The sequence below is a fragment of the Syzygium oleosum genome, unplaced genomic scaffold, assembly GCF_021117445.2.
Source record: "Syzygium oleosum isolate NSW1041296 unplaced genomic scaffold, Sole_v2.1 Sole_v2.27, whole genome shotgun sequence".
Classification (NCBI taxonomy): domain Eukaryota; kingdom Viridiplantae; phylum Streptophyta; class Magnoliopsida; order Myrtales; family Myrtaceae; genus Syzygium; species Syzygium oleosum.
In genome coordinates this window covers 2,392,920-2,417,787 of record NW_026607511.1, presented here as the reverse complement: position 1 = coordinate 2,417,787, position 24,868 = coordinate 2,392,920, and the positions used below count along the sequence as shown (strand labels likewise).

General features: G+C 38.2%; 1 protein-coding gene across 1 annotated transcript; it reads right to left on the bottom strand.

The window, feature by feature from the left end:
- Positions 1–51: 51 nt before the first annotated feature.
- LOC115668840 (uncharacterized) lies at positions 52–24,868 on the bottom strand. The gene is made up of 13 exons (XM_056303406.1): positions 21,956–24,868; positions 15,744–16,323; positions 15,573–15,637; positions 9,934–10,635; positions 8,541–9,239; positions 7,716–8,432; positions 3,907–4,392; positions 2,349–3,198; positions 2,132–2,206; positions 1,277–1,508; positions 941–1,162; positions 691–863; positions 52–476 (listed from the first exon to the last, which is right to left on the bottom strand). The coding sequence occupies exons 1-8, from the start codon at positions 24,833–24,835 to the stop codon at positions 2,368–2,370; spliced, it is 6,960 nt and encodes a 2,319-aa protein (XP_056159381.1). The 5' UTR covers positions 24,836–24,868; the 3' UTR covers positions 52–476; positions 691–863; positions 941–1,162; positions 1,277–1,508; positions 2,132–2,206; positions 2,349–2,367.

Genomic DNA, 24,868 nt, shown 5'->3' with positions numbered 1-24,868 from the left:
AAAGACGCAATATGCAAAGTGCTTGGAAATTAGGCACACACGCACACGGAATTTTGGAAGATGCAATGTCCAGGTGTTATGTTCACTACTCTCCAAAAAAACATCAGGAAATACATCACCATTCAATTACTTGCAGCGGAAAGTTTTGCGTTCTCTCATCTGATGAACAAAACAAAACATAGCGAAGCAGAGATTTTTCTCTAGGCACACCAAAGTTTATGCCTATGTGTTGACATTCCTTCTGAAAATGGAGACTTTGATTTCAATATTATCAATTCTAACCAGCTCGAACACACATACATCTCCTTGCTTTAGAGAAGTTCCTCTCTGAAATGCAGCCCAACTGAGAGAGAGGTTTCCCGAGCCATGTTGTGGGTAGTACAGGAGCTTCACTAGCCATGATCCGTCCAAATATTTAAAAGTTGTGGTAAAATGCTTCCATTGATGCGTCCCTTTAAAATCCAGCCTGGGACAATCTGCGCAGTTGATTTTGATCAACAAAGGATCTATGAGTAAGAACGTAAAAGGTATGATGACTATCACAAGAAATGTTAACCGGACCACATTTGTATAATCTCATAGGCAAACCCGAATCATATAGAATATAATGACACCTTATCAGAAGGTAATAGATTTCATTTTTATCCAGATTTTGCACATAAGAACTATTATCTCAGGATCTTTTCTTACCACATTTTGCTTCAATAGATTATGTGACTGGATAACTGCTTTGAATGAAGGATATTGCAGCTCGTACTTCTTGGCTGCTTTGTGAGCCGTAGTTACCCGCGAACGTTTAGAAGTAGAACTACCGGAAGCCAGCATGGTAGGGCTCACCTTGTGTTTAGAATTTTCCATCCTACCTGAATTAGTCAGGCAGAGAGCATAAGAGAAACTGACACAAAGCATATGCACTACTAATAGGCTAAGATTCACACACCTTCTGAATCTTGTGGCAAAAGCTTAGCTCCTTGATCAGTTTGGAAGCCTTTGGATTTGGAACCAGATGCGAGTACAATTGCATGTGAAATAGCAGCATCATCGACATAACTAACGGGACCAGAATATATCACCTTGGAAGGCTTATGATGATATGGTTTTCCATGCAATTCATCCTTCTCGTTTCTCTTCAGCGAGAAACCATCTAAACTTTGAAGCTCAACTGAGAAAGTACAATGATCATCGGCATCTCCCATATTAGGTGTATGGTAAGCTTTAGCCTTCCAAGCCTTGGTATGTCGAAAAAGAATTAAAAAGGAAAAAAAAAGAAGCTTACAAGCCTTCCAGTTTGAAGCGTCTGAGAGAGTATGATCTTGAAGAAATGAGGTGTCTCCGGTGCAAAACTTTGCCGGTGCCGATGCTCTTCATCTTCTCTCCAGAGACGAGAAATCATCCCTTGAGGACAAGTTGTTTTGATGAGTTGTGACATCTCGACCTTAACTAGTTCTGTGGCTTTGTAGGAGCCAACTTAATTAAATGAAGCACTTAGTTGGAAAAGACATTCATTTCTGGGATGAAAAAATAAAAGAAACAAATGAATGTTGGAGGAAGCTCATTTGATCGAAAATGTACCAAGAGGAGTATGTTAGAAATTGATGTCAGATTCCAACGTGCCACGTTAACAAATTTGGTTGAGTGGTGATCGGGAAGGACTCCACTACATCTGACTCAAAACGTGCATGATTTAATCGCACTTTTTCAAAATTTATAACTTGATTGTACATTAAGCAAAACGTCTAAGATTTTTCAATGCAATCTCCTAAAAAAATTGAGATGGTTAGGTAAGTTATGAAAAATGAGGATGGTGTGCATTAGGCAGTTTACGCTGAGGTGGCAAATGGTGAGAAAATTATGTTATTTACCTATTTATTATCAATCCGTTATCATGTCATGAGTCATTTACTCATGGTTATAAACCACGGCCCACATGACTAATCCGTAGCATCTTTGGGTGAAGAGACAATTCTACCCCTGATTTTAGCATCCACGTAAGAAATTTGTTCCCATTTTTTATTTCTTAATAAAGCCGACATCTCTCCCTATTTTTGTTCTCATCAGCAGCTTCCCCTTTACTTTGCAAAAGTGTGGATTTATTAGAGAGAAATAGGGAAATTGGAAATGGAATCACTACCTCAATAGAATTTTCTTCATCTCAGTTTCTGATTGTGCCTCGGTAACTTTGAGATCTCCGTACCCCCTGTAGCACCTGCCATTCCCTTTTATCAGTGAGTAGACAAGTTAAAAAGACGAAAATTTTAGAACTCATGGTGAGTCAGGTGTCGGCAATTTGACGAGCAGAGGCAAGCCGAAAAAAATAATGGACGAGAACGACATTAATTGGATCTTACCAATTTTAAGTGCATTTATTTATGCTGATAACTTTTGTATGGTTGTGTTGAGATCACCCTCCAAGTTCCAATCCCACTCGTATCTGAACAGTCTCGCATATTTTAGTTGTGGTGTGATTAGCGTACCCTTAGAAAAGATCTTCATTTTCGAGCACTCTTCCACTTCAACATAGTACAAGGATGGAAACCTGAAGCTGCAACTTGTGCCGGAGGAGAAGCATTCTAGGCTTGGCAGATTTTGGAGTCTCAACCAACTTAGCTTCCCAAAAGAAATCACCATTCCTTTTTCGTTTTCATCGTTTGTCACTACTTCTTTCATTCTTTCACATCCTATTACAGTCATGTTAATAAGATGTACCAAATTTGTGACTGCTGAAACTGTCACTAGATTTACCAATCCAGAGCAATTCTTCACCACAAACTCCGTCAAATTCTGGAAGGATGTCACGGCTGGAAATAATGTTGTCAAACCAGGACAATCCCAAACCTCAAATTTGTGAATACTCTGAAGAACTTTTGTCACTAAATAGTCTTTTCTCCATACACGTTTTAGGTTGGGTAGCTTGCTTAACTTAAGTTCTCTTAAATTTTCAAGCACCGGATATTTTCCCTCGTCAACAAGCCCTTCATCAAGGAATATATCTTCAAAAGAACTACAGAAGACCTCAAGGCTTTGTAGGTTTTGAAATCTTTGTAGGAGAAATATGGGAGGAAAGACGGCCCTTTCATCATGAAAGCATGCCAATGTTAGTGCTTTTGGCTTGCCAAAGATGTCATCGGAAAATTTTCCATTATGTATCATCCGAATATCCTTATCGACTAATAAAAGTCTCTCTAAGGTGGGAATGACCTGCAAAATTGCCAATACAATGAGAGAAGTAAATTCAACAAGGTTCAGCAATAAATCAACTTAAGTTGGTTAACTCCCATGGAAGGGGGCCCTGTGCTATAAAATGCAAACTATAAACAAATGCTACACTATGGCCATCCGCCCACCAGGGTAAGCTGTGCGCCCATATAATAATGATTAAATAGAAAGGGAAAGAACTGTATTGGCATATAAAATGATCAAACAAACAAATGAAAATCCATTTTACCCAAAAAAAAATTCAAAAGAAAGATGGTCATCATGCTACGATTTGAAAAGGAATTGCTAAATGTCAATGCCCGATTCTCAATTTAGTCCATAGGAAATTCACATTTTTGATTCGCATCGAAAATTTTTACGAGAATTTTTAAGTAGAGGCGGTACGGCAACAACCCTGACCAAATTCATCTTTTATTAGGAATATCTTATTCTGTCAACAAAAAATGTAGTTCCTTGAAATTTCAGGTGATGAGATGCACTGATAGTGTTACTAAAAACATTCTAGGTGTCCACATATGAAAAGTGTGCTTAAAGACGTTCGAAATATTTTGTGTTATCGACAAACTGATAGGCAAGGGATATCATGTTTTCTATAATATCATGATATGACTTGACTATACAGTGGACATAAGACTAGTAAGTGCTTTAAAGAAAAAAGTAGAAACCAAGGGAGAATAGTTGTAATCATACCCTCTCAAATGAAGAGTGTGCTTCTTGGTTTGAAAGTTCCTGTTGATCATCTCCCTGAGCCCATTTGTTCATGGTCGCAGCAAAAGACAACATGTTTAGTTTGTCACAATGAGTCACTCGCAATTTCTTCAAGAATGGCCAATTCAAAGTAGGCGACTTAGGGCAAAAGCTCTTGAGTCGTGGCATATCATGGAACACCAGAGAGGTCAGTTGTGGGAAAAGAACTTGATTAGTAGTCGAGTGTGGAGTGCCATCTCCCCTCATGACTATTTCCTCGATCCAACAAGACTCCACTCGAAGCTTCTCAAGTTGGGTCAGACTTGTAGCCACCCAATGCGGAAATAGATTTTCAAGGCTCTTACAATTGTCAACCTTCACTTTCCCTAAATGTTCAAAAGTGAGAGTATCTCGAGGACTGTCGGTCCATATCTTGCTTAAATTGTCCATGTGGGAGAGAACCATCGACTTAAGCACAGGAAATTGTACCTGCCATATTGAAAAAATGATACAATAAATTTGAATACATCGAGTTATGACCTCAAAGAAGGAATTTCCAAACTTCCCTTCCTCTCACAAATCATAACATTCTAGAACTTGTTAGTGACACAATCCAGGAGGGGTTGCTTGATGCTTTCATTTCAATTGACTGATGACTAAGGTCGAGTAAATTGCATTGGAACAAGTATGAAATGCGGTGCGACAAAATAAATTACCTTTTGTCCGTACCACATGTTAATACACATGCATGAAAAAGATAGGAGAACATTTTTCCTTGAGTTACAACCCAAAGAACGCAATTACGACCTCAAATACCTAATGAATACTTTTGCAATTTCCTAAAAATTTCATGTTATTTTAAGGCAAGTTTCTTACACAAACAAGGATCCCTAGGCAAATGCAATTAGTCTTCAAGAACAAATGAAACATGTTATGTCAAAATAGTTTGTGATACAAAAATAAAAATAAAAAATGAAACCATTCTATGAGCTGCTATGAATTGTTCATTTAAGAGTCTGTATGGAAATTTCATTTCATTATGATAAAATTAATTAAAATACGACATGCTACAATCTCAATTACCAAATGCATATTTCCACAGTTCCCTATGTCCACATACCATGGAAAAAGATAAGTTTGTCATACAAGTATCGAATGGTCTACCGAGATATCTGCGTTAGTCCAACGATCCCTATGAGCACATTATGTTTTTTGCAGAAAATCAACGATGTTATGAGCTCTTATGACTTGTCCACTGAGATGCGAGTATTGACATTTTTTTATATGGTTTCAATAAAATTAACGCAATTACGACTTATCACTACCAAAAAACAGAATGACTATTTCCATAATTCCCTAAATCCATTAATATTCTAAATTGAGGATTATTATGAGTTTTGAAATATTTTAAAAAATGTGGGGGATACCTTATATTCGACAAATAAATAAAATAACGTTATTGCAACTTGTCACTAGCAAACAAATCAGGTGACTAGTTTCATACTTCTTTATCTATTAGTATTCTAAAATGAGTATTATGATGTCTTTTTGAAGTATTCCAACATATTAATGGCATTAGAAGTAAATGCACAACTAGTAGTAACTCTTATCGTTAAAGAGTAAACAGAAGTATGGATGCTAGTTATGATGAAACGTTCTACTCAGACATAAGAATAAAAAAAATAAAAATTGGGCAAAAGCATTAGAATAAGAAAAAAAACTCAAGCATTTCCTCCGTCAGAAAAGAAAGCAATAGTTAAAACCTGTAAAGAATCTGTAACAAAAAGAGGAGTGATGGAAAAATAGACTAACCTGAACAGTTGGTATGTGTTTATTGCCTTTCTAAGAAATGATGAAATTTAAAACAAATTTGGTAAAGATATTTGCTCGGGTAATCTGAATTCAATGAAAGTAAATTTGAAAATTGACTTGTACTCTTCGAAAAATTAGTTGGTGGTGTGTACATGTATTTCCTTGTTATTCTACTTCGACGGCAACCTCTCCTAAATTCAATTTATAATCAATAGTACATTGAACATTCACTTTTAATTGGCTTATTTCACATTCAATACTGGTAACGCCTTCTCCCTCTAATTTTTGGAAAGTTTCCGTGATGACTTCCTGGAAAGTTCTCTCAATTTGAATATTAAAAAACAAAAAGTTGCTTGCAATTGGTTTGTAAGGTAACAATTTGGAAAATTGTCCAAAAAGAACTAAACTTATTACATTTGTGCCAATTCAATCTTAAATTTTTCAATTGTGTCAATTTAGTCTCAAACATTTTGACGTTTTGCCAATAAAGTCATTCCGGCCAATTTTGGCCGGAAAATCGCTCACGTGGCAGTTCAGTCAGCACCCACCGTCTTATGTGGCACTACCAGCAATGTGACATGGACAAATTGAATCAAAATGATGTCATTTTGCATAATTTTATGAATTATTTTCCTTTTTGTGTTCGCTGTTCATCATCTTCCTTAACCCAATCCCATGCTTTCCTCTTCAATCTCTAAGAAAAGTTTCGCCTCCTGACTAAATCGGACTCAATCTTGGAGCTGATTGCATTGCACCAGAAAATGAACACTTCCTTCTGGCAGGTACGCTAGAGAGTGCTTTCCGTCATATTGTCTTGCATACAACTGCTAAATTTTTTTGCGCTTCAACTTGAAGGTGACGAACTTGAACTTGAGTTGATTTACCATCCGTTAGTTATATTATATAGTAGATTGAAATTAACTCATGGAAAAGGGAAAAAAAGAATAGAAAAAAGGAACTTGCGAGTTGATTTCGGGGAGCATAATGGGTTTTAAAGATATAGATCAGAACACCCAAATCGTTTTTTAAAGACTTTTAACCTAACTCCATGCCACAACGGAGCTCAAGCCCTCCAGATCCGGATGCTCATGGTCGACGCTGCAGCAAAGATCGAGCCCTCCAGATCTAGGGCTCAAGGTCAATGCGCAGCGGATCTTGCAATCGTCTGGCTTGGTTGAGATCATGAAGACGCCGAGCTCGACGGCATTTCCAAACAACGATGGAGGACAGAGTAAGAAGAAGATTGGTTTTCTTTTTTTCTTCTACGTTCAGCGAAGATGGAGGACAAAGAAACAAGAAAATGAATAGTAATGTGGAAAAGAATGAAAAAAATAAAATTTAAAAAAAAGGAAAGAGAAAAAGAAAAATATTCAGAAATTTTGAAATTTTGCAAAAATTGTCACATAGGATGGCCAGCGTCCCCGTCAGTTATTACCAGCTAAAATTTAGCCGGAAGGACTATATTGACAAATCATCAAAATGTTTAGGATTAAATTGACATAATAAAAAAGTTTAGGACTGAATTGACATAAGTACAGTAGGTTCAAGACTTTTTGGACAATTATCTCGTAACAATTCTTTGATTTGTTTGCTTCAAGTTGAACATGCAATTGGTTTTCAGTTGACCTTCGTAACAACAAATTCTTGGTTTGCGATTTCAGTGATTGGGAAGATTTCAGTTTAACCAATTTGTGAGTGGGTTTACAATTGTGAAGTTTTAGTTGGTGTTGACACCAAACTACAATATTTTATAGCCTGTAATAGGTAACCAACTTCTTATCCTTGATTGATACCGTGTGTTGAGGATTTCGGAGGCAAAAACAAAAGAAAGAAAGAAAGCGGATGTTGCATTGGACTGGAACTAAAATTGTTTCTTGTGACGCATGCAAAGCACCATTCTACTTCCAAATTCCAATCACTGGCATTCCATTTGTACTTCCATTTGACATGATGATTAATCTAAAAAACAAAAGCATTGGATGATGAAAAAGAAGACTGACCTGTGGAGTGAAGAGCGAAGGAGTGTGGTGGTCAATCTCCGTCAAAGATTGCCAAGTCAAACTTCTCATGTTGGGGCAGTGGGCAATGGTCAGATATTTTATTTTGGGACAATCCAGCGTATGATTCTTCACCGAGAGGAAACTAGTCAAATTGGGCAAGCATTCCAGCTCCATCCTATAGAGATTCTGGAATGTAATCTTCTCCATTGAGCTTCCCTGCCCTTCTTCCTCTGCAATCACTCCTTCCATCTGACCACACTCCTTTATTTCCATCCGCCATAGATTGGCAAGGCACCGAGCCATCGATGGAGTGAAAGCATGTCTCAAGTTACCACAATTATAAAGGGTAAGACTAAACATACTATTGAAGCGCAATGTCCCTTGAAGATCGTTGTTCCATAGTCGCCTCAACTTTGGTAGATTGACCAAGTCTAGAAACTGTAACCTAGGCAGCACCCGAGTGCTTTCCACTACCTTCAATCCTTCAAGATCGAATATTTCTTCCAGCGACCCACAATCGCGCACCCACAATCTTATCACGTTGTGTAAAAGAAGCATCAATCTGGATGGAATAACATTAATAAATGATGGACATTTATCCACCATCAGTGATTGTAATTGCCAAGATAACTTGATGGGATTAAGTTCGCTGTGCCATTTTCCAATCAGCTCAGGGAACTCAGACAGCCGCAAAAACTCTATTCCAGAAACCGTAGCCTGTTAGAAAAAGCATCATTAAATGTAAACGTCTATTTAGCACAAAGAAATTACTCTATTGGTGATGAAGACCATCCAATGGCACAGAATTTGGTAAACAATGCATACCATTTCTTCAAACATATTTTGGATGGTGATGTTGAGGTCTCCCTTCCAAAACCAAGCTTCCGTTGATACTTGTACTCTCTCCAGCTTTGGTGCCTCTATTGATCCCCTAGAGAAGAACTTCATGCTGGGACATCCACTCACAATGACATCTTCCAAGAGAGGGAACTTTAGAGTGTAATTAATTGAGCTGAAACATCTCAACCCTGTCAACCCATCAAGCTCCATATACTTCAATTGATTGAAAGCCAGCACAAGCCCCTCCTCACCTCCCTCGTCACAAATGACTTCTGTCAACTTTTTACAGTTACTTATCCTCAATTTTGTGAGTTTTACCAAATTTCCAACTATTGTCGATGTAAACATATTGGATAACCCATCACAACGTGACACATCTAGAATCTTGAGGTTTTGATAGAATCTTGAAAAGGGTAATAGTACTTTTTGCTCATGACTTGGACCTTCTATGGCTTTCATAATGATGCTTAGCTCTTCTAGATAAGATTTGCATACAACCAGCTTTTCCAAGTTGGTTAAACTTTGAACAAAACGATACGTGGATATAGCAGGTTCCTGCGAGCAATGATGAAGCTCAAGAACTCTTAGCTTGCAGAAGAATTCTCCATCATGAAAATGTCCATTCCATATCTCCATCCGTTCGAATAAATCCAATTTTAACTCTTCTAGATTTGGGAATGCGCCCTGAGAAATTAGTCAAATCAGAATCTGAAACCAACTTAGTTAAAAGAGTATTCATGTGTTATGGTATAAGTCTTGCCTATCGTGCACAATAACTACGTTTTAAGATGTTGAGTCTCATATGATTTACCGGAAGGAAATGCGCCCTCATGCAATAGACATTATGACCAATTTTTTATATTTGACTTGTACCCATATTTGAACTCAAGTAAATCCCTACATTCCCATTTTTACAGATACATACCTCGTGAAAATAACTTCTCCATACAATCACAATTGCACAAATTTAAGAGATTAATGTCAATAAAAATGTCACATCTTTCCGTTTTTCAGCATAAAATCAGTCATCTTTACATAGTCCAAATTAGATAACACAATTGCTCCTTGGTAACATCACACCACATGCCACGTATTTTAAATCTTCATGGTACTTAAGAGAGAGCTGAATGATTGGAATTAGCCTAAACCTTTTTTCAAATCAACGGTTTTGCATTGTGTTAGACATTGACAAGAATGTTCATTCAATATTTGAAGAACATACGATGTTTCCATGTAGTAATAGTTCTATGGATTCAAGGAGAGGCGTACAGTTTACATCTTCATATGTATAGCTACTTGTATGAGATGCTTGGTTGTGACCTTACTCAACACTTCGAATATTCACCATCGAAGCAAAACAAATAATCTTGGGTCGTACCTTTTCTATCAAGAACAGAGGTTGTTTATGAAGTGGCATCTCATTATTGGGTTGCGAAGCAAGTGTCTCCACTTTGTTACAGCCATGCACCTCCAAGGTCTTCAATGCTGGCCAACGTAAAGCATGTGTTCCTGTGTAGATGCACTTCAACTCCGTTAGATACTTAAGCTGGAGGGAGGTTAACTTTGGGAAGACAGCCTCAAGAACTAGTCCTTCCTTCTCGATGAGTTCCACAATGCCACATTCATTGATCTCTAACTCCTCAAGTTGGGTTAGATGTATTGCTACTGAGGCTGGAAACAGAGAGGCGAGGCTCTTGCATCTGGAAATGGTAACAGAATGGAGACACTGGAATTTGACTTGGCTGTGGAGTTCCTTATCCCATACACACTTTAGCTCTGGTAATCCACCTAAGTTTAGCTTTTTTAACGGAAAACGAGCAATGGGATGTCCATCTAGAGGATTTAGCGGCTGAAGGTTGAAAACAACTTCAAGCGAACCACATGATCCTACGTCCAAACTTTCCAGGCTCTTGAGCCGACCAAGAATGCAAGAAGGAACGATGTTCACTAGCTTATTGCATTGATAAACACTGAGCGATTTCAGTTTGTGGAAAGACTCCGCAGCAACTTGATTGTCCCATATTATCTCAATATTATCCATGCCAACGATGTCTAATGTCTCCAAGCTAGGAAATGCAACCTGCGGTATTCGCTCACGAAATTAGTGATTCTGTTAGATTAAAAGTTCATGAAGTTCCATGACATACAGCAAAGCTTGAGGAAGAGTGTTAGCATTAGAAAGAAAACGATGAAGATACTGTGATTAAAAAGACAACTAATCAACCATCAGAAGGTGCACTACAGAAGTAGCTGCTCGCACTAAACCTTGAAATCAAATTATGAGTTTCTTAATTGTGGTAAAGAAAATTTACGAGATGCAAGGAACCGCATGGACGACGCGTTGGTCCTGACAATCTTGGTCTATAGATTGGGGTCGTCTTATTAGATGCGTTCGTGAACGCATCCTCATCTTGCAAAGGTCATACCAAATATTGGACAGACCGCACAAAGCAATAAGACAAACAAAGCTTTTTCGTTTATGTTTTGTCGTATATTAGTCTCTCCATATTTTTTAGAAATAAGTATATTAAAAATCCTAAAACTTGTCACGAAAGTACAATCAAGTTCTAAGGCTTTCAAAAAGTGCAAACAAGTTTTAAAACTTGTCAAATTGGTACGATCAAGTCCATCAATTAATTGCACTTTTTAAAAGTCTTAGGACTCGATTGCATTTTCGTGACAAGTTTTAGGACTTGATTACATTTTTGAAAGTTTTAGAACTCGACTGCACTTTTGTGATAAGTTTTAGGATTTGATTGCAGTTTTTTTAAAGTTTTAGGACTAAATTACACTTTCATAACAAGTTTTAGGACTTTTAGTGCACTTATCCCTTTTTTTTAAGGACGGTTCAAAAGGCAATATGAAATATTTGAAAACAAAAGGGACGATATTCCTTAATCTTAGTGGACCTTAATTTTGGCGGTTGGTTGTGTTGTTTCTCCATGATAACTATGCTACTTCGATAAAGTAATAGTGGTTAATTTGCCCATATTAGCAATATTCATTTTTCATTTTATTTGTGAGGGTTTGTGGGACCACACCGCCAACTGTTCTAAAAGCTTAAGCAGTTATTATTAAAACAGTTGGCAGTGGTTCCACAAAAATCTAACATGATATTAGAGTAGGAGGTCCTGAGTTCAAATCTTTCTACATCCCTATTTGTCTCCCCAATTACATATTTACATGCGTTAGGTCAAGGCCAAAGTCTAGCCTACGCATGAGGGGAAGTGTTAGAATATTTAAATATTAAATCACGTCTTCATCTAACAGCTTAAATTTTTAAAACAGTTGGTAATGATCCCACAAGATTTCACATTACTAAATTTAGTTTCATGTTTCATTTTGGACGAGTTTAACTTCAAAATTAGTGTATTAATCCCCATAGTCTCTTTGTTAGCCCTTTAGGTTTCTATTAATTTTACTAATATACTAAAATTAAAAACGTGCAATACAAATAATGTTACGATTTCTTAAGTTATAATCTTTAATATCTCTAAAATATACGTGAAATATGTCAAGGACATCATTACTTCCGGTTAAAGTCAATATAAATTAATTTTATTCAATATTATATCACTCTAAAGCAATTAAAAAGTCAGGCTAAAACAAAACAATGAAAAACGGGATTATTGCTTTGGTCAAAATGAACAAATCTTAACTTTTATCATTTTACACTTGAAAGAACTCAATATACTCAATTGATTGAACTTTCCTTTGAAGATTCGTAACTATTTTACCGTGTTGGATGATCCAATAGTTAGATAACATTTGTAGTTCATACGACTAACAAAGTCCAATTATCGAAAATAGTCCTAGATATCTCATTAAAGAAGATTAAAAATATCTAATAAAGTCAACATATCAATCCTATTGAAGGGCACATTTTCACAGAATAAGGCAGATCTTGTAAGTACAAATGAAGTCACATGCGTCTCAAAGGCCCTTACTGCTTTCCTCTCAATTTTTTTCAATTGTTTTCCTGCACATGCTTGCAATGTCCAAGCCGTACATGTGAAATTGCTGTGAATTTTAAGTTTTCTTGAGATGTTCATCCATCTTTATGGAAACTATTTTCCAAAGAAATAATAAGTAAGAAATTGCAACTCATACATGTCTTCCACTTTGAACACTTACACTTGCACACTACTCTTTTTTTTTTTTTTTTTTTCTTGGTATGGCGAATAAAAAAAAAACTGTTTAACAGAAGAATTGAGTTTAACAGAAGAAGGTGGTGGGACCACCGTTTGAGGGCAATTTAGTCAAGTTGTACTAAAAACTGTGCCTCCTCTTACAGGTTGTCGGAATTGCCTTGCCCTAATCCTAAAATATTTTTTTCATTGATTATCACGGTAATTAAGGGTATTCCGTTTTCTAAATGATGAAAATAAAGTACATCGACCTGTTATCAGATTAACCACAATATTAGAGTAAGAGAGTTTCTTTTTTATCCAACCAGCAAGTGATTTATCAAACACTGCATTTCCAAATTCAAACTCGATATCGGAAAACTCAAATTTTAAAATGAAATATGTATTTTGATTTACAGTTAGATATTGCAGACACATATTTTCCATATTTAATTAAAGTAAATGATGATTTATAACATTTTATGAATACTTATTACAAAACGATTGAGCGTTGACATTGCCAAAAAATGATCATCATTTCAAGTAATTTGGCTACGACAATATTTATGGATGTACTATCGTTGAAGAATTTTTATTGAATGGTCAAATGTGAAAACAAACTTTCTATTTTAGTTTTGAAATTGACAAAAAGAATTTTGTTTGTAGCAGTCCAATTATTCAACACAACTTCAATTTTATTTTCCAATTTAATAGAGTATATTTGAGAACAAAATTAATCTTAAAGATCGCCTATCAAATCTAATACAAATAACATACGTGTATGTGTGTGTCAAACTTATGTGATTTTTTTTGTCCTCGTGTTTTTTTTTTCTCTTTATTTTTTTTACTTTCCCTTCCTCGTGTGCATTTATGATTGGAGTTTCTCGTTTTTTTTTTCCTCAGTTCTCTTAATGCGATTATGTTTACTTCCCGATTGTCTACTTCTTACTAGGTCTACGTTGTAATAAAATTGTCCAATATTTAATTTCTTTTTAGCTTGCTTTGATGATATCTTGATTTTTCTAATTGACTCAAAATGTGTTGATTCAAAAAGAGTATACTAGAGTTGTGTATAATCTACCTTTTGACGTGACAAACATTTCTATTGTATTAACAAGAGGGTAGCATGTTCTTTTTTTCGTCACTCGAGTAATGCTATTTGCATTTACCACGAAATTCATCCATCCTTTGAGTATCAAAGTACCCAAAAGCAATTGTACATGCCCGTGAAAACTAGTAAAATTTTATAAAAAAGATAAGAACTGAAAGGGATGATAATTTCTTACACGAATCAACATGATCGTAAATAATTATCTGACAAATTCGAAAATGATACAAATTGATACAAACTTAATATACATAAATTTTATAGCAAAATTAAGAAAAATATAGTGTACTCCATTGAACATGAATTGCCAGCGAGTCTTTTTTTTTATTTATAGAAAGTACTTATATCTAGTTACGTCTAGATTGAGTAGCCGCAACAAAGTACTTATATTTGGTTACGTTTGGAAGAAAGATGCTAACATGGAAGCTTCAGAATGTTCAAAATATTTTGCACAATAACCTATATGTCTACCCACCTGGCAGAAGCTGAGACACTCCTTCGCGTGACTCCTCTTTCTTTAATTACTGGGTAATTAGCAGCATTCTCATGCGCTGTACGGGCGTAGAATTTTTCGTTTATGTAAAATCAGAATATGTATTTTAATACAAATAATTAATTAAAGTGTATCTCATTTTATATGAATCTCCTTCATTTTGAAAAAAAAGGCTAAATTCTTAACTCGTATTATGTAAAACATAGGGATTTGATAACATTTAAAAATTCCTAATTGTCATTATTATATGACATAGTGTGATTTTATATATGTAGTATAACATTATTGTAATATTGAGAGAAAATTACAAAACTCATCAAAAGACATATATAATATGAAGAGGTACATTTCCAAGGATTGGGTTTGACTTGCAACGCTAAAACTCATTGAAACTAATGGCATCGAACAAGGCAACCACCTAAGAGAATTGAGGAATTTTTTATGGAAGCAAGATGAGTGGAAAGTACCAGAAAAGTTCCAATCGCGAGGAGAATGATCATCTTGCAAATTAAAAGTTGAAGTGATAGCCATTGAGGATATTAATGAAGAGTTACTCTGTAATAATATAATTATATAAATTTTCCAGGTGCTAATTCAATGATGACTTGGTAACAGTAACACGTTCAGAAAAATGGTGTCTGCCACACCGATAGTTCGTCAGAAATTTCGAATTTTTGGTCTAAGTGCATAAATTATAAAGAAATGAAAATTTACTGCCTTGGGTGATTAAATTAAAGTTCGACGACTATATTACAAAATATTTTAATATATAGTTAAAGGGAGTGACTTTAACCCCATAATTTGATAGTTCACAATTGAGCTCATTGAAGATAGTTATCCAACTTTTGTATATATAGTGACTCTACTTTAATTCCTTCATTTCAATTTAAAATCACAATTTGAATAGTAACTCTACTTTGACTTATCCAGATTTATGGTGCAGTGATTATGTGGAACGCAATCAATTTTAACCAAAGTGAGCTTGGTGATTGTGCTTTGTCTCCAATAGAACTAACTATTTATTTGTTAATTTTAATTATTTTCTTGTCAGAGTTAATATTAATTATTTAGCTGGCTGGCGTAGTAATTATTTATAATTTCTTAATAATTTGATGTGATTGATCCAACTCTTATTGATGTAAATTGAAACCTGCCAATTGTTTGTAGTGCCATGTGGCAACTTGAAATGCACAGCATGTAAACTTCTAAAGTGCTGTAACACATAAAATTGATGCCAAGCATTTTACTCCATCAGATTGTAAGATTTTGACGTAACATTAATCACGTACCTCTTGATTGAAGAGGGTAGTAGAGCACGATTTGACGCAGTCCTCACTCTGAGCTTCTCGTGAACCTATCATCGATGTTTAAATAGATGAAACGAATGTCATCTTTTACATTGCATGTATGAACTAATCTAAGAAGATCTTCTATGATGAAACCAAAAAAATCAATCTTACATTCTCTGCGAGAGAAGCACGTCAAACTTTCCAAACTTGCAAGGACTAAATTGGTTAACATCGGGAATACTAGAGTTTCTGTTCTTAACCCTTCTTCCTCCATAAGGATCGCCTCCATCTTCTTGCAATCTAATACCTTTAGTTCTCTCAATTGTGAGAGAGATTGAACCACGGATGGCAAAAATAGAAACACGAGGTTGTTACAACCAGACACACGTAACTGCTTTAAATTATGGAATCTCACGATTCCACAAGGATTCTTGTTCCATATGTGCCTCAAGCTTGGTAAATCATCTATATTGATGGTGCTTAGCTCAGAGAGAGTCTCAATATTTGCATTGGCGCCTAGTCCGTCAAGGTCAAAAATTTCTTGCACCGAAACACAAGCTTCTACCTCTAAAGTGTGTAACTTGTGTAGGTTTGCCAGTGACCTAGAGTAAATAACCTTTGAAATAGATTTGCATGAAGACACCTTAAGAAATTGGAGGTTGCTCAGCCCTAATGGAGATTCATCAGTCCATATATCTTCCAGATTGGGAAGTCCAACCATAGTCAAGGACTCCAACGATGGGATTGAAACCTGACAAATAGACCCATCAGCAATAGCATCTACAATTACAAAGAGTAAGCAAGAAACTTATGTGCTATAGCAGGTTATTACAAATAATTGCAAAAGAAAACTTACGAACTTTAGGATAATTTTTGCATTTACAAAAATCTATGATAAAAAAAAAAGCTAATTTACAATCCGAAAAGATATTTTACGACCCCAAAAACAACTAACGAACTTCACTTTTTATTTAAAATATTTTCGTGGATGGTATTAGGAGGAGATTTTGTTTGCAACTTATAAACAATAAGGGAAACTACAGTCATCAAGAAATAGCATTCATTCAGTTTGCTAATGACTACGAAACTTAGTGATCCATAACACAAAAGGAAGTACATTCAAGGAAAATTACTTTCTATAAGGTAAACTACTTCCTCTTAGGTTATGTTACTACTTTGATGATACATTACTCATTTTATTAGATGATTGTTAGAAAGTACTATACTATCTCACAATAGAGATTATTACGATGAAAAAAAATAAAGAAACTGTAGAATGACCGTGATTACGAAAGATATAGGCAATTTACTAACAAAGGAAAATATCTCATTAGAATAAGCAAATTATTATGCTATAAGACCTTAATTACAGAAGGTATGTCTAAGTACTACCTACCTAAGGAAACTTAGCAATTTCGAAAAGAAATTTAATACTTCACCGGCAAAAATTACTATCATAAAAGTTTAGTTACTGCAAGTAGCTTCCTTTCTTTCACCGCCTGTGGGCCACCAACGCACCTTAGCCCACTTGGGCTTATCCAGGCCCAATCCATTTATGCGTGCAATATTATAATTTTTCCAATAAGATCCAATGAAGTAATGTGTATTTATCCAATGACATGAGGAAGTTGTTTTTAAAAATTGCGCTATAACTTGTATCTTTCTCACAAATGGTAGGAATTGGTAGTTCATTATGGCTAGTACCTTTTATCCTTACTATTGACTACCTGGGTGTGGAGTTATACCTATTGTCTGCGGCTCGCACGAATAGTTAGACACGTGGCACATATTTTTTCTTTGTTCTTTTTTTTTTCTTTTTACCATATTCTTGTTCTCTGTCTATCTCTCTCTTCATGTCACCGAAGAATCAACCACAGGAAGGCGCAACAGTGAGCTGTGGCCGGTCATGGCGGTGGCCGATGAGTGTGGCGACAACGGGGCCCAAAAAAAGAAGGAAAGCAAGATGACACGTGTCGGCCATCCATGCGTGTCGCAAACATCCATACTCAAACTTCCTTTTATACTTCATAAATCTTCGTTGGCAACTTAAATTTCTCTTCATGGAAGTTCACGGGACCCGCAAGTTAAATTTGCACGATTCTTTACTAACAGGGAAACTCACATATTGCACGAGTCTTGAACTCCATCATCAACTTCAATGATAATTACATCATTATAAAAGGACGATCATATCTAAGTCAATGCAAACGCTCTAAGCAATTTTCGCTTTCCTTAATTGGAACATTGTTTATCCTTAGTTTACTTACTTCTCTAACTAACAATAAATGATAACATCACATTGCTATGCTCAATACGCCATAATTTATATAACCAAATTTCGGAAGTAGATGTGTACCGCTTTAAATCTTCATGGGGGATTTCGTGTAGTCTTTCCTAAAAGTTGCTCACTAATGCCTACGACTACGAGATATTAGCACAAGTTGAAGATTTATGTTTTTTTATGCCAAATGCTTACAATATATCTATATCTTTTATACAATTTTGTATGCTTGCACGCATGAACATGCACGAAATTGTGTACTTTTATAATTATAGGTCCTATGCAATGACTAAGTGCTTATTGAAATAGACGATATGAAAAAGACGTGCCTAAATTAGATTAGCATTGTTGCTACTATTTGAAAACCCAATCCCCTTGCCCATTCTTCGTATTGTTTTTTTACCTAAGTCACCTAGATATTATATTTTAGAGATAATAACAAAGTTAGATAACTAAATTCAGTGAATCCATTTTACAAGATTATGAAATGACGTTATTATGGAATTATTCTAAAGCCAAAATTTCCTTCAATGCTGCTCTGTAAATGTCACGCCCCGTACCCTACGAAGCGCTAACATCCCTACCTTGATCGATTGCAGTGCGACGTCCCAGGAAGCGTCGCCGACCCAAACCCCAAACAGAGATCATGCACAAGCGGAAGCACGTATATAAATATATATATACACCCTGACAATAAAATACATGAGGCCAAGGTAGCACAATCAGCAAACAACACCTCTGAAAGTATGTATACTAGTAGTACCAAAGAAAACTTTTTACATAATTCATTTAGACAACAGCAGAGGAAACACACAGTCAGCAGCCACTCAGTCAAAAGGGGTCAATGAAAAACACTTCGGCTCCTCAGCTTCCTCGACCATGGCTACAGGTCCGTCCCCACAAGGGTGCACACTAGATGACCGCCGGATGAATTGCGGTATACCAAAAAGAGGCGCTTTCCTCGGCATCCTACGGCTGGGGGTCTGAAAATGTTTCGGTTTACACAACCGTGAGACGAATCTCAGTGAGTTCAACCCCTAAACCTAGGCTAGGCTAGCATGCAATCTCCTGACCGGAAACAAACATTTAAAATCATAACACAACCATAATCATACAATTCTCTGACCCTGCAGGTTAGATATTTCAATATGTAATAATCACGGGACATACGTGGCACACATTATCACACGTACGCCAATCACATGCTCATACACCGAGTCTCACACACTCGCATGCCATTCAATGCATGTTTATGCATGCAAATGTCATTGACATGTCATGCACATTTCTTTGGCCCACTGGCCCACACTGGCACACTTGCCCAATTAATTATTATTACGACTCGAGTCATCAATTTTCACGGCCCGGTGCTTCTAGCCTCGCTTCAAAGTGCATGAGGCGCAAAGATCCGATCTGGCCCAGTGTCTCTAGCCTCGCTTCAAAGTGCATGAGGCGCAACACTTTCTCCTTGCGAACCAGAGCCTGCTTCAAAGTGCATGAGGATGGTCGCCTTCCGGACGTACCGGGCATCGTCCTGCTTCAAAGTGCATGAGGACGGTATCGACCCGAAGGTCCTTAGGTGATCACACAGCTCATTATTATCTGAACCCAGCGTATAACGCTTCAAGGTATTTTAGGTGATCACATGCTCATGGCAGACACGCATTCTCGCACAATTTTCATCACATGCCTCACTCTTGGCATACGTAATGCGTGTCCATGTTATGCAATGCAATGAACCACGAGCACCAATATAATTCAGACAACCCGGGCATACCCGGCAATTTCACCGATGAACTCCTAAATTGGTCATTAAACCCTATTATCCTCCCCAACGATTTTCATTAATCCACTAAATTTTTCCGATAATAATTTCTACCAATCAATTTTCAACCCAGTCTCAATTACACACTGCTATTATCTAAGCCAGTCCAAAATGCACCGATAACACCTAAACCAGTCCGAAAAAACGCAACATCGGTCCTAATCCGGGTTTAGGAATTTTACTCACCAAAACAAGGGTCACGACGACGGGGAATGGCGGCCGATCACCGATGAACAAGTGAAACCGCGGCGGAATTCCCGCGGACGGCGGCGCGGTGCACGGACGGGTGAACAGTGATTCCGTACGGACGCGTGAATGCACCACCCCGTACGGACACACCGTGCGGACGGCCGGGAACGGTGGCCGGCGAGGCGCCGGTCACGGCGGCGACGGCCGTACGGGTGCGGATGAACAGCGACCGTACGGACGTGAGCAGAAAATTGTACGGTCACTTGTACGGATGGGCTGAACGGCGACGTATGGACATGCTTGAATAATGCCGGTGTCGACGGAGCAGCGATCGGAGTCTCCGCGAAGCTCGGCGGTACTTGTTTGTAAAACAGAAAAATGAGAAAAGAGGGAAAAAGGAGAGAGAGAGCTGTTTTTGGTCTATACCCGGGCTGTGGTGGCTGCACGAGGTGGAACTAGCTGCTGGTGGTTACGGCTCGGCGGGGACAAGACTTAGGCAGTGCTGCCTCTCCGTGAACAGTACGTAAACTTGCGAAAGTGCACGGCAAAACCGAAAAGGAAGAAAAGGGAGAAGAATTTGGGGGAAATGGGGAAGCTCTCGGCAGAATGGCTGGAGGAGAGAGAGAGGGTATGGTCAAATGGGTCAAAGATAGTCTTAGTGGAGTCCAAGTGTCATTATCCAAGCCCATTTGACAATTTTACCCTTGATCTAATGGACTAGATTTGATCAAATCCAATAATTTAGGGGTACAATGGTCTTTTGTCCCCTAACCATGGTTGACCAGACCTGGTTTAACCTTAACTCACCTTGGTTAATCCCAAAATTAAATCCAATTTTCGGAATTAATCAAAAATGGCCTAGGGGCATTTTCGTAATTTTCCGATCCCGAACCGAAATTCCAATTTTCGCACATACGCGTTCCATATATGCGTGGCCAACATGATATGGCGTCGGAATCGCAAAATTCATCGCGCAAGCCCTCGAAAATCCACGTCAAAGTTTCGGGAATAAAATAATATTATTTTTCTAATTTTCGTCGAAATTCCAATTTTTGGCCAAAACGACTCCTGGTATGCGTGGCCACCCAAAAATGGCATCGGCCACGAAAAATAACCTCATTTGGCCTCGAAAAGCGACTCTGGCATCCCGGGGGCAAAATCGTAATTTTTCACCCCCGGACCGAAATTCCAATTTTTACTCGTACTAACTCCACATGTGAGTGGCCAGCGTAATATGACGTCAGATTCCTAAAAATAGTCTCTTAAGCCTTTGAAAATCGATACCGAAATCCGGGCCCAATTCCGTGAACAAAACTCGCTAAACTTTCAATTTCAGAGTCTCTCACTAACGGGCGGCTGTTTAGAGGTTACGCGTATCGACCTAGGGCTATTCGTATCGTGATGGTCTCGATCATTGAGAGAATGAGAAATTATCATTAGTTCCCGAGGTCACAATCATTAGGTTCAAGTTCCGGACTGGTTGACCACGTGCACTTTTGGTCTTGCAGAATCACCTGCGTCCCAATCGTACATCGTTGGCCTTGGCCAAACCAAATCCGTTACCTTTCCTAAGATCGGCCCACGTTGGCCCAAAATATTTCCTCAGCGTCTCTCGTGATCGGTATCCCTTTCGCGACAGGGTCCCCGGTCCACGTACCATCTTCTAGCTAGCCATACCCTATTGGTTAGTATCCCGAGAGTGATCAGCTCTGGGTGAGACTTACTAAAATGAAATGCGAAATAATATCAGTTTCATTGATCCCGGAAATTACATCGAAATTCGGGCTGTTACAGTAAAAGACCCTATTAATATAGGTATACTTGCAGCATGTTAGTCGAAATTAACTCAGATCCTATTGCAAATTAATTTTACATGGATTTAATTCTATTAGTTGGACTTCTACACAATGAAGAGAAACGGAAGATTGCTGTAGCTAATTAAAGAGAAGGCATGATTGGATAAGGTAATTAGGAAGAAAATGAACTGAAAATAAAAAAAATAGTAACAAGGATTAAAATCTGCGTTACATCTAATTAGCAAATGAGTAAAAGATTAATAAATAGTATATTCTTTTCATAGAAAGTTACCTGTTGCCCATTGAAGAATGCAACTTGAGTGCCAACTTGGTCTTTTGATGTACTACTTGAAGCAGCCGTCCCAGCGGTGAAAAAGTTCTTGATATTTCGCAAGTCACGCAATTCTAATACATGCAAATTACTCAACTCAACTTTACCACAATCATCAACTTGCACAATCTCCTGCATTAAGTGGCACATGACAACTCGAATCTCTTCAAGCTGTGGAAGTTCTTTCAATAATGAAAGAGGAAACAAAACTTCCATCTTGTCGCAACTTTCGACTCGTACTACTTTTAATGCACTCAAGGACTTGGAGGAGATATGATTGTTGCATATCTTCTCCAAGTTGATGAGATTCTTGAGAACTAACGACTCCAACTTCTTAAAATCTGTATGGGGGGGCGATTGGAGGACGTAGTAGACGGAGGGACTATTCTCAGCATGTAGATGCTTTAATTTTCGAAAGCCTTCTTGAGACAACGCGCAAATACTGTGCTCAATTCCGCCTAGTCCGTCCAAAAATACATCGTCAGTTTTGCCTAAGAAAGTTTGTATGCATCCTTTATGAAGAATATCGCTTGTTGGATCTAACTTAAGCTGCAATGTGCTCGATCCTTTTTGACTTGGCCAGTACTGCATGTAACCTATTTGGATTTTGTACTTAGTTAATTTCTTGACATTTAGATCCTCTGGGAGAACACTCGGATCGAGAATGGACACATGAAAAGTGTATAGATTCTTCATGTTATTCAACTCAATAAGCATGGCATTAGTCGGTGGACTTTGCTCCACGGCATTCCATCGATCAAAGCTATTCTCCATATACAGCTCCTCCAATTTTATCAAGCTTCCAAGCACACCCGGTTCAATTATCTCAAGTCGTGAGCAATGGTTCAAGTCTAACAACCTCAGCTCTACCAATTGTCCAATTTCTTTTGGCAATCGTTGAACTTTGGAGTTCACAAAGCTGAGAACATGTAGCCCTTTTAGCTCGCCAATCATGGCTACATCCTCTAACAAACAACCATCAAGACACAGAGTGTGTAAATTCTCCAAGAACTTAAACGGCGAAGGTGAACGAGTGAGACGAACCTGAGAAAGATGTAAGACCATGAGCTTTCTCATAGAGCTGAAATATGAATTTGGGACCTTAAGAGATTCATTGTTAGTGAACAACAAAAAGATCTGCATTTCAGGGCAATCTAACTCTTCGGGAAGCTCCTTCATGTCAACGTAGGGAAAGCATATTGCTGTACAACTTTTGAGCTTGTCCTTGGGCAAATCTGTCACCGACTTATCATTATCTTTCAACACGAGAAGAGGGTCATCTCTTGAAGCAACCGAGGCAACAAATCCACGAACCAAATCATGTATCTTGAAACCATCAACATCTTCATCGTCTGCTAACAAAAGGGAGGAGGCTTTCAAGGTCCGGATCAGTGAGCTCAACCTATCTCTAACTTCTTCCATGCTGCTATCTTCTCGAAATAACCTCGAACCCACACCGTACCTCACCAAGTTTTCAAGAGAGGGCTTAGAGACACCATAAACAACACAGAGCCGTAACAATGACTTCGCCTCCTTGCCATCCTCCCCTTTCAAACGATCATAACTCAACTGCAACATCTCATTTATCTGCTCACTGATTCCTTTGTTTGTAGACATCTCGATTTGTCTCAAAACATCCCTCCATTCTGGAAACTTGGCGTCTTTAAAAATATTCGCCATTGCAATAATCAGGAAAGGCAAACCTGCACATTTGTGGAGTGCTTTATCCACCAAGGATTTGAATGGGTCATCATGAACTTTGTCTCCCACCGTCCTCTCAAACAATCTCTTTCCCTCTTCCTCCTTCAGCGCATCAAGATGGAAGTCCCTGTCGCAGCCCATACCCCTTCGCAAAACATCACGATCTCTTGACGTCAACAACAACTTGCATCCTATGACTTTGTTGTCATGTCCGCAAGGAATGCCCACTGATTTCAAGTCCAGCCCCTTCCACAGGTTGTCCAGTATTATGAGGACCTTCTTTTTCTCACTCACCTCATCTTCCAATCTCGCGCGCAGACGCTCCGCTCGGGAATTGACATACTCTGCATCCTTCATGTCCAGCTTCAACGCGTGCGCAATCTCTCCTTGAATCCTCTTGATGTCTTGATTTTCCGACACGTCAGCCTTAGCGACCCAATCAAACGACTTCTCTTTCCTTATTCTCCTTTCGGCATCCGCCAATAGGGTGGACTTGCCGACCCCACCCATCCCGTAAATCCCAACCACGCTATTGTTCTTATCGGCAAGAGCGGCCATGATCTCTCGCATGATCAATTCTCTGGATTTGAAGATGTCGTCATCCTTAAGCTTAATCGACATCGAGGCCGAAGAAGCGAAGGCCGTTGCGGCGGTCGACTGGACGACAACTTTGCCCTCTCTCCTGGCCGGAGTCGAAGCAGCGACATTCCCTGGAGCTGGACCGCTGGAAGAGATATCCTTGAATTGACTGCATTCTTGAGCGAGTCGCTGAATGTCCTCGATCATGTGCTTGGCCTTCCTGCTGAACTGATAGCGACAATTGGGGTCGGGAAGACTCCCGTAGCAGCAAGTCTTCGTGGCCTTTTCAAAGTCGTCCAACAGGTCTCGCGCCTCCTTCAAGGCCTTCTCAGCACTTACTTGCCACTGCGCGACATGACTATAGACATTCCGAAGATTGTTTCTAGCCACTTCCACAGCATTCTGGACCATCTCGGCCTCGTACGCCAGCTTCCCCACTTCCTTCTCAAGATCCAGGGCGTAACTCTTGGAGGACATCACATATCCGAATTGACGCTTGATGGGAACAATTACGTACTTCAAGACATCCCATAGAATAGAAACGGCAGAATCGATCGACATTTTTTTTTTTTTGTAGGAGAAACAAAGAGCGAG

What these genes read in the sequence shown, in the direction of transcription:
- LOC115668840 (XM_056303406.1), bottom strand. Translation starts at nt 24,835, where the DNA reads ATGTCGATCGATTCTGCCGTTTCTATTCTATGGGATGTCTTGAAGTAC. An exon ending in CATTCTTCAATGGGCAACAG is followed by an intron (nt 16,324 to 21,955) that starts GTAACTTTCTAT and finishes TCTATTTGTCAG; the next exon opens with GTTTCAATCCCATCGTTGGA. An exon ending in AAAATATGTTTGAAGAAATG is followed by an intron (nt 8,433 to 8,540) that starts GTATGCATTGTT and finishes TTTTTCTAACAG; the next exon opens with GCTACGGTTTCTGGAATAGA.